Source organism: Lates calcarifer, linkage group LG17 (assembly GCF_001640805.2).
Source record: "Lates calcarifer isolate ASB-BC8 linkage group LG17, TLL_Latcal_v3, whole genome shotgun sequence".
Classification (NCBI taxonomy): Eukaryota; Metazoa; Chordata; class Actinopteri; family Centropomidae; genus Lates; species Lates calcarifer.
This window is the reverse complement of record NC_066849.1, coordinates 15,452,880-15,472,502: the sequence shown is the minus strand read 5'-3', so window position 1 is coordinate 15,472,502 and position 19,623 is coordinate 15,452,880. Positions and strand designations below refer to the sequence as shown.

Genomic DNA, 19,623 nt, shown 5'->3' with positions numbered 1-19,623 from the left:
GAGATGACAGTCCTGCTCGTGTTTGTTTTTTTTTTCTCTTGTGTAGAGGGTGACCCTGTGTGTGAGCGGACACCCTCTATCTGGAGGGATTAGTGGGAAAATATAGATGCACAGATTGTCAGAGATTTATTATTAATGGAGACCGATTCCCTCCACAATGGCCTGATTCATTTATGACGTCCTACGCTATGAGAGGCGATGAGGTCATTTTATGGATTCTTTCAAGGCAGACGTCACATTTGAATGGTGAGAACATGCAGTCATCCTTTGCCCTGTCACCCCTGTGGAAACTGTGGCTAAGTCACACACACACACACACACACATATATATCTATAGATACAGGACCACCACAAGATTCACACGGTCAAGCCTCCTTCAGTTCCTAAAATTTAAGCACTGAGTACTGCCATAATTTATAGCTCACACAGAATAAGAACAGGGCTCTCTGTATGTGTGTGTGTGTATGTGTTGGGGGTATGACAAGGAAGGTCAATGACCTCTGTGACTTGGCTAAAATCCCCATGGGCCTAATTCAGCATTGGAATGGACCCCACAGCGCAATGGGAAGATGCCTCCAACATAATGAACACAAAGGCCAATTGTGACGCTATTCTCTGCAGGGCAGAAAGCAGCGGGCCCCGGGGACAGTAGAAGGTTTTGTTGGGCTGAAACGGAGAAGGAAGCCTGTTGCTTTGACAAGCCTCTGATAAGATTCATCAGTGGTGGCTCAACAGCGGTAGTTTGTCTCCCTGGGGTGCAAAGTGTTAGATTTACATCCACTGTGTTTATCTGGACTTGTTGACTGAAGTGCTGATAAGTGACCCTCACAGGCTAAATCATTGTCTTTTAGGTGTTTTAGCATTTCTTCAAATATTATACAAAGTCTCTCATGTACTTGTTATAGTGTCTTTAAGTGTTGTACAGTGTCTCTTGTGGAGTTTGACTGAGTATCTTATGTGCTGTCAATGTTTGTCATGGTCAGTTTACCAAACCCAGTCATCCAGGAAATGAGCGCTCTTAGTTTTACTGTTAAATATAAGAAAACACACTGTTGCATCCTGAAGGGTCAGTGTTTGTTGAATACTCAAGATTTTTTAAAAAAAAGCATCATATTGCTGTCCAGTAAAAACAATGTATCTACATTCTCTCTCATTTTAAATTCCTATGGGTTTGAAAAAATTCTTCAGCTAAACAAACTATTTAAAACCTGTTGGATTGCCTGAAAAATTCATTGAACCAGAGCTAAAAACATGGCTGTTTTCTTAGCCTATAAAAAGTTGATGTTTTGGAGATACGTGGCTTCCACAGGACAGCTACAATAGGAAATACAATACATATGCCTACTGTGCATCCTGTCCATCCATTAAAAGACAAACAACCATTTACACCTACAGGCAATTTAGAGTCACCAATTAACCTAACTTGCATGTCTATGGACTGTGGGAAGAAGCCGGAGTATCTAGAGAGAACCCACGCAGGCACAGAGAGAACATGCAAACTCTACACAGAAAAGCCCCCGGGTGAACTGGGGATCCAACCTGGAACCCTCTTGGGGTGAGGCGACAGTGCTAACCACTGCACCACCATGCCGCCGCCTACTGTGCATGCATGTGAAATTACAATTAAAAAGAAATGCCATCTCTGTTGGCATGATCCAAATCTGGTTTTTGTCATATAGCCAAAGAAAGCAACATAAAAGCCATTACACACAATTCAAGGAATCAAAACAATATTATTTTTGTCATATAGTTTAAAGCTCCTGTAAAAGCCTCTCTATGACGTTAAAAATTCAGTACTAGTAGTTAAACACTTAAAAATGGACTAGAACTAACAAATGACATCTTAACTAAAATTTAGCCATATCCTGATGGGTGTGCAGAATTACTACACATAACATCATGAGTCCTACCAACTCAAATCAGTGAGAGGAAGTCAGATTAAAAAAACAAAAAAAGCAACATCTCATGTGATCAAAACTGTTCAAAATTTTGAATATTTTGTTCATGTAGGAGTCAACTGCTCAGAGTAAAAACCTGACTGTGAGAGGGTTTTCAGGGGATTTAATTTGTAATTTCTTCTGAGCGACTCTGTTAGCTTTATGATTTGATACACAGAAAACCAATTAGTAAAGTATAACTCTTAAACCACTATAGTTTTGTTTAATGTCCACCTGAAGATGCTGTAAAGCGGACTGTTTGGTGCCAGTCAGGATCTCATCAGCTGAAGGCCATGTGTGTTAATCTAGCCAAAATCTCTGCCTCTCCCAGAAGCTCAACTAAACCGCTCGATCACAGAGGAGACAAGAGAGATGAAAACAAAGCCAACACCTCGGACAAGAAGGCAAACAAATGCTAACACTGCTGCTACTGCCAAAAAACGCCCAACCCCACAATTTATTGCCCTTTTCTAAGACTTATTCAAGGTTTTTATCATATACCGACGCGGCACACCCCCCTCAGCCAAAAACCCAGATTCTAGTCTGTGTGATGAGGTGGGGGATTAAAAAAATGAAGCAACAAGATTGGCCCTTTCTTTTTCCTAAGAAAGACTAGAAATGAAGCTTTGTGCACGTCCGCTGTTGTGGCACATTTGACAGGTCTGGGCCGGCTGCTTTTGTGTCACTGGCATAAAGGGGATTGAGGGAAAACACAAACTGAGCCACTGTGCCGTTGTGGGTCTGGCTATTAGTCAATGTGACGGCCTTTGCAGATGCTAATGGTGTGCAGTGTGTCCCGGCCGGCCTCCCTCCTCCCAAAACGTGGCTATATCTGATTGCACAAAGGCCTTCTGCTGGAGGTTGACTTTTCCCCCTTTCTTTTCATGGCTGCTACAAAGTCATTAGGCTTTTTTTCACTCTTCTTCCCTTGTTTTTAGGAAAACAGGGGGATATGGTAGACACACGGAGAGCAGCAAGTTGATGTGAGGCAGTTATCTTCATGTGTAAAGCCTCAGGTGATGGTAGTAAGGACTAGAGCCCCTGCCAATATCCCCCTTTCCCCACTGAGCTGCCCTTTGGGTAATGTGGAGATGTGGTAACAACCAGGCTCTTGTGAAAGAAGAGAGGATGCCCAAGAGTGTAGGACCTCTGGACTCTGACTTATTAATCAGTCAGGCCCTCAGCTGCCTCCCTGCCTACCTGCCTCAGGCTGCATCGTGTCTTCAGCCTGCGCTGGGATGAGATAACAGCCTGCAGAGTTAAATACTCAAGAGGTTTTGCACAGACCTGGGGCAGAGGCCTCAGCATGTCAGTACACAGGTCACTGCATCGAGCAGCAACCAGATGTAGGATACATAACAGTAACACATGTACATTTAACACAACTCTCCAAGGATGAGAGTGAAACAATGCATCAGCAATGATTCCCTGTAACTCACCATCAAAGTGTTTTTATCTTATATTCTCAAAGGCTCATCTGGCTAAAACAGTAAAGAGCTGCCTTCACATTAATGTATATAAATAATGATCCACTGATAAAAATGCGCACCATGGCTGAGTTTTTCCACCTTGGAGGTGCAGTGTACCAATAGAGCGATGCAGAGATCACGTATTTTTGTAGGCCAACCCGGAAGTTAGTGTTCTTCAGGTGGAGTGCATATTTGTTTTGAAATTGTCTATACTCTGCATAAGCAACTATAACGACTTTGTAACCGTCCATGTTTTTCCCGTCTTCCCATCTATAACGCCGTTAACTCGGAGGTGACGTCACTCCTTGTTCCGACTGCCGACGTCCGACGTAAATGGAACGCAGGATCAGACGGACTGGGTTTCACACGTCACATATCTAAGTAACCAATCCTGTTAACTTGCGGGGTGAGGCAGAAGAGAGCGCAGTACAGAGAGCGAATGTTTGCATTAGCATAACCGCTAACGCTGTGTCAACGACTACCAGTTACAAGCTTACAAGCTAACAAACAACATTAACAAATAAAAGATGCTACACTTACCATTCTGGTACGTCTACTGGTTACCAATTATGATGCACAACAAACTCCCCATTTGAGTGTCAGTCTAAGGTCTGACTTAGACTCAAACATGTATACGTGATTCTCACCGATGTTTCCACTAACAGCAGCCATCGTGTACGCACGTCTCTGTCACCTGTCAACCTAGAGCAGGTGGTGGGCGTGGCATATTCAAAGAACCAGAATTTCTCAGTTAGGATGAAAGCTTAGATATTCTTCCAGTCGTTTTTTTTTAAAACTTTAAAACCTGTTTAAAGGGAAGCTTTAACAGTGATGAGACAGGCCTCATGAAAAATCTTTTTTTATTTGTCAATTTTATTTTAACTTTTTTCTTTTAAACACAAATTTAATAAATAAAGCACATCTGATGGGGTACACCATGCAAACATGACTTTCTACAACATAAAACATTTTTTGCACCAACTCACTGATTTTCTGTTAACACAAGTGTCTCACTCTGCATACAGGAGCTGTACATGATAGCAGCTCCACAACTTCCCATTAACTTTACCTGTACAGAATGCACGGCATATTATTTATTTATACCCATATACACATAAGAATGAATGAATGACTGGAGAGGTTTCACACAGTCTCTCACACCCTTTCGGTCAAATATATGACAGTTTTTCAAGCTAGGAAGAGGGAGCTGGATGACTACATGGGTGATGGAAAGAGTTGTAATGGTCCAAATGAAGGAGGAGCAAAGAGAGCGGTGCCATGTGAGGTAAGAGGTGGGTTGAGGATGAGAGCGAGGAACAAGCACAAGATTGGGAAACAAACCCGACCCTAGACAGCGACAGGTGGAAGAATCAGTGAGTTGACTAAAGCAATATACAATTTTTCGGTTTAAAAACCACCCACCAGAATGTGATATTTTTTCTTTTCTTTTTTTCTTAACTGTGAGGTCAATTTCTGTACATTTTCCTTAGTTTTAGGGTGTTGTCTCATCCCCGAAGCAGCAAGAGACATAAGATCCGACTCAATGACGACTCAATCACAGACACAAGAGATGAGTGGATGAGGAGGACAGGTGCGTCTGTGCTCTGTGCGTGTACATAGACAGAACTGTCCTGTCAAATAAACAATTGACATGAAACCTGGTGCAATTTGCAAACACCTCATGAGTACTCTCCTGGCCCTGCGTAAATTGGACCAACTGATCAGGATGGACCGGATGAAAAGACGAATAGAGGGTGACGTGGGGTGTAACAACTGACAGATATTGTGATAGCTTTTAAAAATCTAATGAGATCTACCTCTTAATTGGTTGATGTATTTTTAAACTGTTATTATGACAAACATTTTTAACTGCTGATGTAGTATGAATGTAGAATAATAACATCTTAAACCTTAAAAATGGGTCTAATAATATGTGATCACATAATCAGTTAAAACCTGTGGCACCCAGCTTAATGTGTCTAAATGATCAACAAACACCCTGAATTGACATCTAATTACATATTTAACCTATTGATAGGGTGTTGGAATTTTTACTATTATCTGTCAGTTGAAACATGGGGAGAGTAGACAGCAAATGAAATGTTTATGTACAAAGATGGAGCATCATGCAGACAAACAGAGACAAAGTGTGACTTAGATGTAGGAGCAGAACATTATGTGCATTTGGCATACATACAAGCATACTATTTTTGAAATGAACCCCATTAGATCAAAATGATAAGATATAAAATCTTAACATAATATTGTTGCCATCACTTTCAGAGCTGATTGTATCTGTTAATACAACAGAAACGAAGCTGAATATTGAACCAGATAGTTAACATTCAATTCTTAAAGATTTAACGTGAGAACATCTGCTGGAGCAAGGTGGAAATGGAGGGTTACATGTAGAGTAAATGGAGAATACAGCTACCACTTGGAGGGACAACTTAAGTGCTTTGGATGTTAAGTGCAACTAAAAATATTCTTTTGAACATTAAACAGAGGCAAATTCTGAGCCTAGCGGGCTGGGTAGCTTGGTGTATCTAATGAACACCAGGTGAAAGATATGAAATTCAAGGCTTTTTCACCCATCAGGACCAGTGCCAGTGAGGTGTGTTTCTCTGTACACAGATCAGTGAACACATACGCTTGTATAATCACATATACACAAACACCACAGGTCAGGAAAGAAAAATAAATAAATAAAAGGAAGAAAGTGGGGAGATAAACATGTACACAATCCTCATTTATTTAAAGCGCTGTGCAAGCTCCTAGTTTTCCTCCTGATCTCACTGTGTTTGTTTGGGCTCCTGTGCAGAAGTCCCCACCCCAACCTGACGTGGGACAGCTTGTAAATGAAGTGAGGAAAAATGAAAACATAAAAAAATAGAAAATCAAAGAGAAAGCTTGAAAACTGTTCCTCCATCATATCCTTCTGTTCAGGTCCGTCTTTCCATCGGTGTCCAGGGGGACAGGGGGACAGGAAGCCGAGCCGAGGGCATTAAAATCAGGTTAGTGGTGAGGCAGGGCCGGGGGGTGATGACGGTCATTTACAGATTTACTTGTCTTTGTTCAGTGCATTTCTCTGCGGTGATCCAAAAATTTACTTTCAATAGCTCTGTACAGAGGAAGAATGGAGGAGAAACAAATCAGATATAGATACAGTATAGTTACCATTTGTCCTAACTTAACAATAAGTCAGTGCCTTAGTTATGCTGTATGACTTACGTTATCATTTTACATGTAAGTGGTAAGGTTTTCTACACAGACTATGGTAGAAACAAATACCTGGTTCTCTCATTTCTCCTTGTGAAGAGCTTCTATGAAGGCTTCAAGTTTCTCCTGGATCTCACGAACTTTCTCTGCAGAGAAGAAAACAAAGCAGGTTGTTTAGTCAGAAGTACACAAAACACTGACCCACAAATATAAATGCAGACAGATAAGTTAGTTGTCCAACAGAGTTAAATAGCACAGATTCTGAAATGTTTAAGTAATTTATGAATAAAAGTTGCCTAAAATTCACTAGTTCCAGCTTTAGGAATATGAAGATTTGCTTTCTCTATGTAGTAAACAGCAGAGCTGAAACAATTAGTCATTTGATATTGGTTATTAGAAAATTAATCAGCAACCATAACTGATGAATGATGTAAGTCACATTTCAAATAGATGAGCCAAATGTTCTCTGTTAGCAGCTTCTCACATTTAAAGATTTTATAAACTGAACATCTTTTGGTTTTGGATTGTTAGTTAGACAAAACAAAATATATGAAAACATCTGCTTATCCTCCTCATTGAGAACATGAATAAATAAATAAAAAATGAATATAATCACTGGTTTCTGTGTTGCTGGTTTCTTTCCCAGTCAGCTTTTTTGTTTTTGTTTTTGTTTTTTGTTTTTTGTCTGACAATACAAGACATCTAAAGATAACAAACTGGGTTCATGGAAATACTGATGGATTGTTTTTACTATCCTCTATTAGTGGATGATCAACTGATCATCAGGAATACAGGAAAATAACTGGTAGATTCATCGATAATCAACATAATTGTTTCAGCCCTAAACATGTCAAACAATTGCTCACATTTTTTTTCTTTTTGTTCTGCTTGAGAGAGTGACTACAACATCAGCATGAGTAGCTGCTTATAAACCTTTTAACAGAGAAATGATGAAACTAATTCCCATTGTTGAAGTGAATTTCCGCAGGTAGAAATTCCCTGACATTTTTCACCAAAACACCAGATGGTCCCCTCTGACAGTGACAGCCAAACCTCAAGTCAGACCTCCTTCACACATCTGATGATGAAAAACTGTGTACCCTTTCCCAGTTATAGCACAGACCACATCAAAGCTCTCACCAACCCCTTTTCATGGTATGTACCTCCGGGGCACATTACTAATGGACAGAGGGAGATACCATAACAACATTTCACATGAAAGGAGGGAATCTACTGGAAAAACAGTCAGTCACTTCTTTTCATGATTACACACCCATTGTCCGGAGAGTGCATAAGACCAGCAATCCTTCCACCCAACATGTACTGTCACACGAGATGAGCGAGCCATCTAAAGCAGTCTTAATCGCTGATTAAACAGAGGCTGAAGGAAGTCTGTGGGCCAGCGTGGAGAAAAAGAAGCCGCGGGCTCGCAATGCCAGCTGCACCTCCAGGCCTGGGTTGGCTCTCTGGCTTCCCTGTCACCCTCGCTAATCTGTCTGGATCTCCCCCAAGCACAAACTCAAACACTGACTCTGAAGAACAAACTAGCACTGCTGTATCTTGATCAATCAGCCACACGAGATCCATAGGCGACCTATTGTCAACTGTTCTCCTTCGAGCAGGCCCAATGAAAACACAGCTTTAGAATGACTTGTCCGTTAGGGAGGGGAGATAAATGATTGTGGTTTGGACCTCAGAGCAACAGTGTCCTAAGTGTCCATTTCAGGTCGGCACAAAGGTGATAACTGTGTGCGTGCTTCGGAGTGAAACTAAATATCGTACTCAGGGGCTTGTGTGCAGCCCCTTTGATGGGAGCACGGCTGCTGAGGTATCCTTTTCCTGACGGATGAAAAGCTAACGGTTGTTAGGAGAGATGCAGGCACACCCCCACACACGTCCTGAAACACTAGCAGAGCTGAGAAGTGCTAGATAACATGAGCTCTCTCTCTCTCTCTCACACACACACACACACCCACACACACACACACAGGTAGGCAGAACTGAGAAAAACTGACTGACAGCCAGAAAAGCTTAGCCCTGAATGGCACACACACACAGAACCACCTCAATTACTTGAAAACCAGCAAGAGCTGTGCAGTCATGCCACCTCCACCTCTTTTCACCTTCCCACACACTCACCGCTGGCAGGTGTTAAAAAAAAAAAAAAAAAAAATTCCCCAGCTTTTGATACTCTGTTAACACACTCAGGCAGAATGGCAGGGCGTTAGGGGGAGATTACAACACCTAATGGAGGCATTAAGGGGGCCTGTCGAGGGGCACGCTGACAAGTCACTGCAGCAGGTGTGGGGTTGAATGAAACATAACCCTGCGGTATGCCATTCCAACATGCAGCCCACCGCAGGGCACGGCTCAAAGGCAACTGACAGAGTTCAGCCGTGTGGGCTGCGTGCCCCGACCACAGGACAACATAACTCAATCCAAGCCAATCAGAGCAGGATTACCAACATCTGTCTGACCCGCAGAAAGAGACATGTGAGGCGGCAAAAGGGGTGTGGAGTTCTGGTTGGTGTGCGGAGAGGAGGGTACCGACTGTCAGATCATCAAAACATGGGAAATCCCCTGGCTCAAGCTTCAAAGCCTTTAACTGGGTTTAGATGTGGCTGATGATAAAGTGTTCTAAGGAGCCTCGGTGTTTCAGACGCAGACTGCTTAACACGGGTCAAACTTTATGGATCCCGCCAACTGACGAGCGGAGACGCTGCTAGATCACTGGGGGTAGAAGTGGTCTATAGGTCAGATTGGAGGGCTAGTGATAAGAGAAGACACTGGTTTGAATTTCCAGATTGACAAATTGGAAGCTAATTAAGGGTCAGTGAAAATCACTCCTTTTATTCAACACCAGGTGTTGAAGCAACTGAAACCCATCATTGATCCAGTGCTCTACTGGAGCACAGGTTAATATTGTGGCTATACTGGGAAGCCCCTAACAAGTAAATTTCACTGCTGTTGCTAAAAATCACATACATTTATTTGCCTGTGGGGGCTCTTCAATCTGTATAACATGCGCATATTTTTGGTTTCACATTATCAATTTTCTTTTTCCTTTTGGCTGTCTGATAGTGGGAAGGACGCATCAATTATCTCAGAGACGCGGGTGTATTTAGTGCTTAAGCTTAGCACCATTCAGGACCGACTTGGTTGATCCACTGTCAGACTGGGAGACAGCCTACACCTGCCATCTTGCCATCTTGTCTCTTTCCTGACTCTTGAGCGAATGACCGCCAAGGAACTGCACTGTTGAGGAAGGCCGTTTTGGACTAGCTGCTTATGAGGCCTATGCTTTAGCTAAATGTTAATGCCCACTAAAGGTAAACCTCTAAAAACCTACTGCCAGCCAGGTCAGCCATCAGCTTCCTTCCTTTTTGTCCTTACTATTTTCTCTCTTCATTTCGTTCTCATGACATTATAAACTAAAAACACACATAACATGAAGTAAATATTAAGTATAGTAGTGTTTTTGGCCTGAGTGTTAGACAGCGAAAAACTTTCATTTGCCAGCAAACACTGTTCGTACCTGGACCCCACCTGTGTGTCACAGCATGGCTAAAATGACCAGCCATCTGTCCTGATATAAAATCCAGTTTAAGGTTTACTTGCACCTGGCTCCCTGACTATTAAAGTTCCACCATGTGGTAAGATGGCATAAATGAGAACAGGAAGGCCTATCAACCATTCCCTTACAACAGGATGCTTAATGACTTTAAAATGAGCCCTCAGCAGCTTTCAGCAGCCCAGGAGGCCACGGTTGAGTGTGAATGGCGTCTTTCAGAAAAGCCAATATTCTGTGGATAAAAACTGTGAGAAACAGATATTTATTTCCCCCAACACCATCTGTTTGCCACCAAAAGACAGCATCAAGAGGGAGAAAAGGCGACAACAAGGCTTTCTTTTCACCGTCCTGTGGAAATGCAACAAAAAAAAAAAAGACAGTGGACAGAGTCACCATGGCCTGTTCACCACTGAGCAGTAGGAGTAGCGATCTAAAACTCCATTTAGGCTCCTGTTTACCTAAGAGATGAGCCCCAAAACACAGTCATTCAACCGCTCACCCCTTTATCTGGTCATGAATATTCCCATAATCCTCTGGCCTCTATCCCAGAGGCCCCTTCTTTAAGATGCTGGGTGTTGTGCGGGTTGCAGAGGGTGGAGGGACTCTCGGCCATTCAGAGAAAGAGAGGGGAGCCCCCCCCCCCCCATCCTCCCTTTCAAGGCCTTCTCTCGGCTGATCTCCACATGAAATGATATCTCATTCACTCTCATTCTGTAGAGTCCCCTAAGCCTGCTATGGCCGAAGCGCTGGCAGAAGGAGGGCTGAACCAGAAAGCCTTTAATTGACCTGTAATTAGACTGTGAAACTGCATGGCCCTGCTGGACAAGTAGCCACCACAGAGGAGAGGGAGAACAGAAGAGAAAAAAGAGAAACTTGGTGTGAGATAGAAAAAAAAACCCTAATCCTCTTCGTATGGGAGATGGCTACCCTTCTTCACTGGATGTGAAAGGCAGAGAACTGTAAAGAAGCGGTGGCTTTTACGAAGAGGTGGCAACAGAAAGATTTCAGTGGATGAAGTTTGGTGCCAAGGTTGAGGCTACTTTAGCATGCTGCTCTGAAATTTTCTACTGACAGGAGAGCAGCACTTCACTGTATGGTCACTAGAGAGAGTGGGGCGGAGGGTTTAGTTCCTGTCCCACCCTGTCATCATTCAAGAAAGAAACTTTTTATATCTCATGACTGCCAAGGTCACAGTGTAGGTGGGGACACCGAATGTTTAAACGGTCTGCCGTTTCCTTCTTTGAAAGATGATCTCTTAATGTAACAAACAGGAGAGCCTTTTTCCTCAGCATGCTGCTTGATTTGTCGCTAAATCTGGATTGTCACGCTATAAAAACTGGGCCATGGGAGACATGGACACAGGGAGAGCGGTAACGTTGACGGCCTGAATGCCGCGTCAGTGACAGAGCAATGAATCAGCCCTCACACTCACAGGTCTTATCTAGAAAACAGATGCCTGGGAGAGAGTAGCTAAACCTGGGGAAAAGACATACGTAGGCCTGAACAGGTCAAAGCTCAGGGTCAGCCAAAGGGCAGGCTAAACAAAAAAACAGCAAAACACAGGAAAAATCTTTTAAAAGAGCTGGGCGAGGCGCAGGTTTTATGGACAAGAATTGCTTGTGTCTTTGAAGGGCCAAGCATTTAAGATTTTAGTGCAGGAGGTTGTAAAGATGAGGATAGCAATGACAAAATTTGCGAGATGGTGGATTTAGCTCTAGGCCTGAGGGATTTAACTGAGCAAAGATATACAACAGTAACTGTAAACAGTAGAGACAACAGACTAACTGGAACCTATCATCTAAATACATCAGTAAACAGGCACCAGCATTTCCCATACCATTCTTGAAAATGAACAGGTCTGAGGCAGTACGTCTACTCAGGACTCATGGTGTAAATCACAGCAGGTCAGGAGTCTCAAGTTTTTCAAGATTCACCTTTTGCACTGAAATGGAGGCCTGTGCTGAGGCTAAGTGGCCAATCAATCTTGAGAAGCCACATGTGCCTGAGGATGTGAGGCTGACAAAGTCTGGTTTAAACTGAGATCCTGTCATAATCCCTCAGTGGAACTCCCCTCTGCTGAATCAGCCACAGGTGTGCGGACCACATTAACTAAACTCCAGAGTTTCAAACAAACACACTTAAGTTTGAAAACGCATGCATGCATCCAGCCCTGATGATAACTGGGCCTACACGTAAAAGATCCGTTTTTAATCACCTTTTCTCAACACCTTCTTGACACAGCGCTGTTCCTGAACAACCCGATCAAACGAGACAACAGAGAGCGAGATAAGACAGTCCGACCCTCCTCTTCCCCTTGCTGCCCTCAGGTAAATATAGGTTTCCAGCTGCTCTGGACCCCACACACCTTTACATCCATATAACACTGAGGAGATAGCAAACACACCTGGGATTCCTTTGAGCCCCTAGAAAAGGCCTGTTCAGGCCTACAGACTGAAGTAGCACTACTACACTAAGAAGTCCTTCAGTTTTTTCATGTCACTCAACAATCAAACATACCTGCATAAATTAAAATCACACTCAAAAACCAGCCACACACACACACACACACACACACACACACACACACACACACACACACACACAGTTAACCTGCATCATTCCCCTGTACTTAAAATGAGTCTCAATTTTTGTCCACAATCTAGACAACAATAAATCAGTGAAGAAGGTTAGAGTTACCTCCTAGGGCAGTGTGGTCCTGACATTCCAACCTGAAGTTTGCGTTTTTTAAAAACTGTTATGGAGCGGGAGTATATGGTTTTCCTATTACCTCATCTTAACCAGCACCTGATGTCACATCTGTGTGTGTGTGTGTGTGTGTGTGTGTGTGTGTGTATATACGTGTGAGTGACAAGTGGATCAGTGGGAATGAGTCCCTGATGACCACAATGTGCTGGAAACATGTGAACAGAAGCCTCGCTGAGGCTCCCCTCCCATCGCACACCTCCTGCTCTTTCCCATTTTCCCACACTCACACACACTCTCTCTCTCTCTGTCTGTCCCTGAGGAGAATGAAAGATGGCTTTACATTCTCCTCCATAGTTGTGTTTCTTTATCACCACTTCCCTCATCGCCTCGTGACTGGTTGTCATCTAAAACACACAGCTCTTTTTTCCTATTTCCTTAGTCCACTGGAGTTACTTCCTGCATTTGCGCCTGGGGAGGATATTCAGAAGCAGCAGCCACATCACCTGCAGATGGTCTATCAGCCAACTTAATCCAGCTATAAATACTGGAAATGGTGTTGCAATAACGCAGCTATCAAAAAAGGTCAATATTAGCTATTCAGTGGATGTTTAATTGCAGGTATCTGGAGGTACAAACACATTTTCACCACTGCACTAAATGTTTTTTCAAATGTATCTAGTATACAGAAAGTACTTCGGTGCTTCATCTAAGCCTATTTCAACAACTGATCCCTGGTGAGTGACCAACAGCTGTATTGTCAAGAGCTTATCACACAGATGCTGGATAGCGGCGTGCAATATGTCTGTGTGAAATGTCTTAAAAAGACTTGGTTTTTGACATGGGAGGAAGGATGGATGTACCAGAGGGAAGGGAGGAAGAGACTCAGGGAGGGAATAAGGGGGAAGAGACGGGTGATGGGAAAGTGGAAACAGGAGCAGGTCGTGACTTTGGTAAATGGGGGCAGGTGGCTGTTCAGAGATGTGATGGGAGAGGCGATGGGGGGAGAGGCAGAGGTGAAAAAGAGATCCCTGTGTTTTACAACAGTTCAGAAATATACTGACAGCAAAGCATTAACAGAGAGAAGACAGTAAGAAACAGAGGAGCAGAGATAATGGGAGACGAAGAGGAGGCAGATACAAAAGAGCGTAGCATCAATAACAGAGATGAGACATGCTCCACATCAGTCATGCTTCTTGATCTGCCTTGTGAAGACAAAGGAATAGGTGGGAGACAAAGGTCAGAAATAGTGAGGCGGTAGAACAGTGTAGAAAGGAGGAAAGTATTATCATGTGAAAGAGAAACAAGCAGGCAACAGATGCAGTGTATCCAGGTCAAACGCTAGCTAACTGCTTCACTGGTGAAAATTTAATGTAGGACTGTTCCAAAAACTGTAATAAAGAAAACAAGAATTAGGTGATGTATATATGTGCAGTATGCAAAGAAAGCTGTCATAAGATGTGGAAACAACACTCAGGTGTTAAGGGTGTTTTACAATAGAAAAGTAGTACCGGTAAGTCTGTTCCTTTCAGAAGTCTCTTTCACACAACGTTTACAGAACAAGATTAGATAAAATGTGGGAGGGGCTGCCTCATCTATGCCAGTGTTATGACAACTGTGGATCTAGTGTTTGTGTACTAGACACTCTTGAGGAGTAAATGGATCATTTGGCAGCAACACTGTAGCCTGAGGTTTCTTCCTCCATGGGAAAAAAACAAACTCATATTGTAACACTACTAAGCCTATCAGTTTACAAAGCCACGCTGCTAACTATCTATTTAATTCAGAGACAATGAAGACTGAGGTCAGGAAGAGCAAGAAAGGTGGAAAAAGAACAGGAGAAAAAGAAAAAGACATGAGCCAGGGAATGAGAGATGGCAGTGTGTGAGAGGGAGCAATTAGGAGAGGGACACCAACAGACAGAAGGGTAGGCGGAGAAACAAAAACAGATGAAGTAATAATTCAAATTCATAAAGGTCATACAAAAGTAAGACTGGATGTGCAGGCAGTAGTCCCCAACATGCCAAACAGCAGACAGTCTGCCCACTATCTCACTGCACAAAACCTCCCCCACACTCCCAAGTAAACAGCACAGTTGACTCATGCTAGGCATTTTTCAACCCCTGAAAAAAAAAAAGACTTTTTGGAAAAAAAAAAACTGTCAACAGTGAAAAGTGGAAACTTAACTTTTCAAAAAAGATGAAATGTGTGTGTGTCATACTTTAAACACACAAACACGATCAGGTACTAACATTTAGTAACAATGTCAAAACACAAACTCTCTGTCTGTCAATGCAGCCAAACACCTGTCTGAGAGCTACACTGGCATAAAAGGTGATTTGATCTGTGGCCTTGGTGCAGAAAACTAAGAATTACCTTGGCTTTGGTAAAGTGAACAAATCACTATTTCCCTCTCATGTAGTGGTGTCACGGCAACTGTCAGCTATACTCAAACACAAATTAAGTGAATACAGAGTCAGAGCAGAGCATAAACCCAACAGATACCCAACAGTGCTTAATTGTGGTAATGCACAATTTGGTTGTTTGTCAAATTAAAGAAGAGGTTGTTTTGTTATTTTAGTGTGGATGATGAACTTTTAGAAAAGATCTGAAAAGTGTGGATAAAACTGATTGCAAGACCACAGTACAGATGGTATAGGGTACTGTACATACTGTGATTAAGTACTGTATATCACTGCTTGTGACCAGTTCAGGCTCATTTCATACTTTACATGTAAAAGAATGGAAAAGAAGACATGTTGTGCAACTGTGTTCAAAATGAGTGGGTGTGTTGGGTATATTTCTGATTTTTTGGAACTGCAGGAACTCAAACAAAAAGGCTGACTTGTTAATTTTATGGTTCATTTCTTGCTGGGGGTGATGTGATTAGACAGCCTGTGTTGTCAAAAGCATCAAAATAATCTAGTTAGGGTTAACGAGGCCATTAATACCTAGGAACAGAACTTGTCCATAAAGCCACAGAAAGAACATGAACCTGCTGTAAGGTTTGTGTAAGAGCAGCATCAGCGCTTTAATAGTCCCTGCCTGGCCGCCACCACCCCCCCTGCCCCTCCTGAACACAGGCACATGTGCACACAACACCTTAAGATGATACGTCATCCCTTACAGCATAGGAGAACAGAGGAGCACTTCTCATTGAGCCCTCGCTAATCACTCTGGAGGAAGCTGCTCAAAGGAGGAGGAGGGGGGAAGAGATGAAAGGAAGCAAAGTGAGCGTGAGGCTGAGAGGGCATTCCGGTGAGCAAGCCCAGACAATCAGCTTTATTGTATTCTGCTCCTGCACAAGATAAAGGAAAAGGAGAAAGTGACGGCATGCGCAAACACGCAAACACTTCACACATTATCACTGTTCTTGAGAGCACATTCAGTTGACACCTTTAATTCCTTTCTTAACCCTCAAACTGCCTCAACACAAAACCTGAGATCCATAAATTTCAGCACATTGTTGCATTCATCTGTGGCAAGAAACCTGCATTAAAGATGGTGAACTTATTGTTGTTCACTGGCCAGGTGTTCATTAATATGAATCAGGCCTTGCAAAAATACCACACCAGCAGCCAAAGTGTGATACAAATGGACTTGATTTTGGCACTATTTAAATTTAAAGTATAATGGAGGGATGCACTGTACAGGATGTTTGCAAAATAATAAAGGTAAAATAGAACACTCACTCACAGTACACTACAGTACGCAGTATAGTACAGTACAGTACAGACAGTAATCTCCAGATTTATTAATGTAAATACCTTGGCATCTGCTCTATAAAAAAATCATTTTATTGACTGACTGATTTAGAAAAGACTGCTTTACTCTCATGGTTTCCCACATAACCTCTTTCTCTGAGGATTTAAACTCAGAAGTGACCGTAACACTGAAAGGCTGATGTAATAATGTGTCAATAAGAGACTGTGTGTGCGTGTGCAGTTGCTCGTGCCAGTGCACTCTTCATCAATCTGACACGGCGGATAAACAGCCACCAAGATGGGAACGTCAGCCGGGAAGCGCCTATTCCCTTTAATAGGCAGCCAATTTATGTGACAGAGGAAGAGGAGGAGTGGAGGAAGAAAAAAACTACTACTGCTGCCATTTATGCAACAATTTGCAGCTGCGAGCAACGTCAGGCTGTGGGTCCCCGGTAGTAAGAGAAATGAGAAATATGCATACGCAGACAAGGTTATGAAGTGTCAACTCAAAACTAACACTGAGGGAATACTGAAAGGGGTAAAACTGACATCAGCCTTTAAGTTAACATAAGCATTAAATTCCACTGACAGCTCCTCTGTAAGTTAGAAATGACAAATACACCATATGACATAATTTGCTGACACAGACCTTTTAGCAAAATGGTGCAGTCATGATCTATGTTCATGAGTGTAAAGTGTCTCACTGCATTAAATACGACAGCCAGCGCTTGATAATGGAGCGGTGATTCTGGAAACACTCTCGTATAGCGCGCCTTCTCAAATCAAGCATCACGGTACTTTTTCCAGTACAACACACACACACAAAAACCCAGTTTCTATGAGGGGCAATGAAGCAGCCAAGCGACATCCCAGTGGTCTCCTAAGAGGCCTGTGCTTGCACATTAGGCCTGGGCTTTGCTCCAGAGACGGCACTGTGCCATACAGCTGGTCTGGCACATGCTCACACACACACACACACACACACACACACACGCACACGCACACACACACAATGTACATTGTACCACTCATAAACGGTGCTTTCATACATTCAATGACTGACGCACACACCTGACCTGTATTTGTAACCTGAGAAATGCCGGGCCCGTCTGCGAGTAGGGGCAGATAGAGCTTAACAGCAGACTGCCCCTGGGAGCACATTTCTGCCTTTGTTAAGTATGTTTATCCTTTCTCCCACCTACTATTGCTCCCTCTTTTCCCTCCTTATAGGAGAGGTTGTCAGGTGAAGGTGGTGTCTCCTGACTGTTTCCCCTCTTCTTCTCTCTGCCCCCGTGTCAAGGGAGAGAAAGGGAAGATAGGGACAGGGTCAGCTGGACAGAATTTGACAGTGAAATAGTGATGCAGAGATCCAGATAGATGGAGAGAGGGAAAAGAAAGCTAGCTGGATCAAGTAGCCTGTGGTATTAGCTGGCTGACCTGTAAGGTCAGGCCATAGTTTGGGCCTGAGGCGATCTGACCTGCTGTCTTTTACAGGGCTGAAGAATGAGGGCAGGGGTTGGGGATAACAGCTCTGAGGATCAATGATTTTATAATGCATTGAGGAGGGTTGCTTCAGAGACAGATGTGCACAAAACCTATTTTTTTAGACCACTGCATGACAAGGAAGAGGTGTGTACAACTCTAATCAAATGTTTCAACCCCTGATTTGAAAAACCACACTAAAAATTACTGTGGTGAAAGGCTGGTGTGCTGAAAACACACTCCTCTGACTGAACGACCACACCTGTCAACAGCTGAAATAAAAAATAATGAGTGAGTGATGCATTTGCCCTATTAACTGGGTGTATTTTGACCAATTCAAAAACTTAAAAATACAAAATGTACAGACTGTGTTTCTATCCCAAATACCAGTAATCAGAATAACTGAAGCTAGAGTCTGCAACATTATAATGCAGTAACCAGAGAGGTCAGTGTGTAACTAATTAAGTTTTAAACCTTCAACTGCGACTTCTAAAGAAATTTAAAGAGCTCTACAAGTTAAAGTTTTTGCACAGAAAACTTTTTGACATGAAGTTTTTTGTTAACAAAAAAACTTTTGCCCCAATGAAGCTCGCTCACTTTGTGCTTTGAAGCGTGTCACCAAGTCAGCTCATCAGCCATGCAGTTCAGTCTAGACTGGTGGACCCAGATACCCACACCCACACACACGGGTCTGAGCTGCATTACACAGAAAGCCCTGTGCAAAGTGTCAACTGGCTAATGACCCAGATCCTCCACTCACCCACTAACTCAACCTGACAGATTGACAAAGCTAAAACTCTGGAACATACATTTTCTTCGTAGGTGGAAAAGAAAAATCTGACATCTCCATAAAATTAGGGATAAGTGATATAAGCATGCTGAGAGGTATATTTATAGAATATTGCAATACTGAAGCTGGGAGTTAGAAAGAGATGAGTGGTGTTGGATTTTTCTTTTGTATTTTTTTCCAGGCGTTTTATTCATTTAGAGAGTAGACTGTAGAGACAGACAGGAAATGAGCGAAGGGATTCGTGGGGAATAATGTGCAACAAAGCTCCGTGGCCAGACACAAACCTGCACCTTAAACCCTCAGGCCACCACGGTGCCCAAAGTGGTGCTAGGTTTAGTATTTCTAGATTTAACTACAGTTTTTCACTTTCAATTAACATCTTTTCTTCAACACAGTGATTGTGCAATAACAGAAATATTTTTTGGTGTCAAAAACCTGAGCTCTGATCCTTGTACCCTCTTACTACTGGCAGCTTGTAATGATGCAGACGCATAATGTGAGGCTGTCTCTGTCACACAAATAATTGCGGTGTTCAAACACCAAATATAAAACAGATAATCTGTGCTGTGGCAGAAAATTCAACACACTACTCTACAAGTCACTCTGACAGAGAAGGAGATGTCTCTCAGTCGTTGTTCCCTATCCTGAGATATGATGGTAAAAAAGACTGAAAACCTGAAAATGAACTGCCGGTGAAGTTACAAGGTTCCCATGCTGAACCCTGTGAGCCTGTCAGAGTGTATGTGTG

At 42.8% G+C, this 19,623-nt stretch overlaps 1 protein-coding gene across 1 annotated transcript in view; it reads right to left on the bottom strand.

Moving 5' to 3' along the window:
- Nucleotides 1-4,249: 4,249 nt before the first annotated feature.
- opa1 (OPA1 mitochondrial dynamin like GTPase) overlaps nucleotides 4,250-19,623 on the bottom strand; it is a 34,840-nt gene continuing 19,466 nt past the window's right edge. Inside the window, 2 exon segments of the mRNA XM_018673121.2 lie at nucleotides 4,250-6,527; nucleotides 6,698-6,771. Coding sequence (XP_018528637.2) covers nucleotides 6,707-6,771 — 65 coding nt within the window. The 3' untranslated portion in view covers nucleotides 4,250-6,527; nucleotides 6,698-6,706.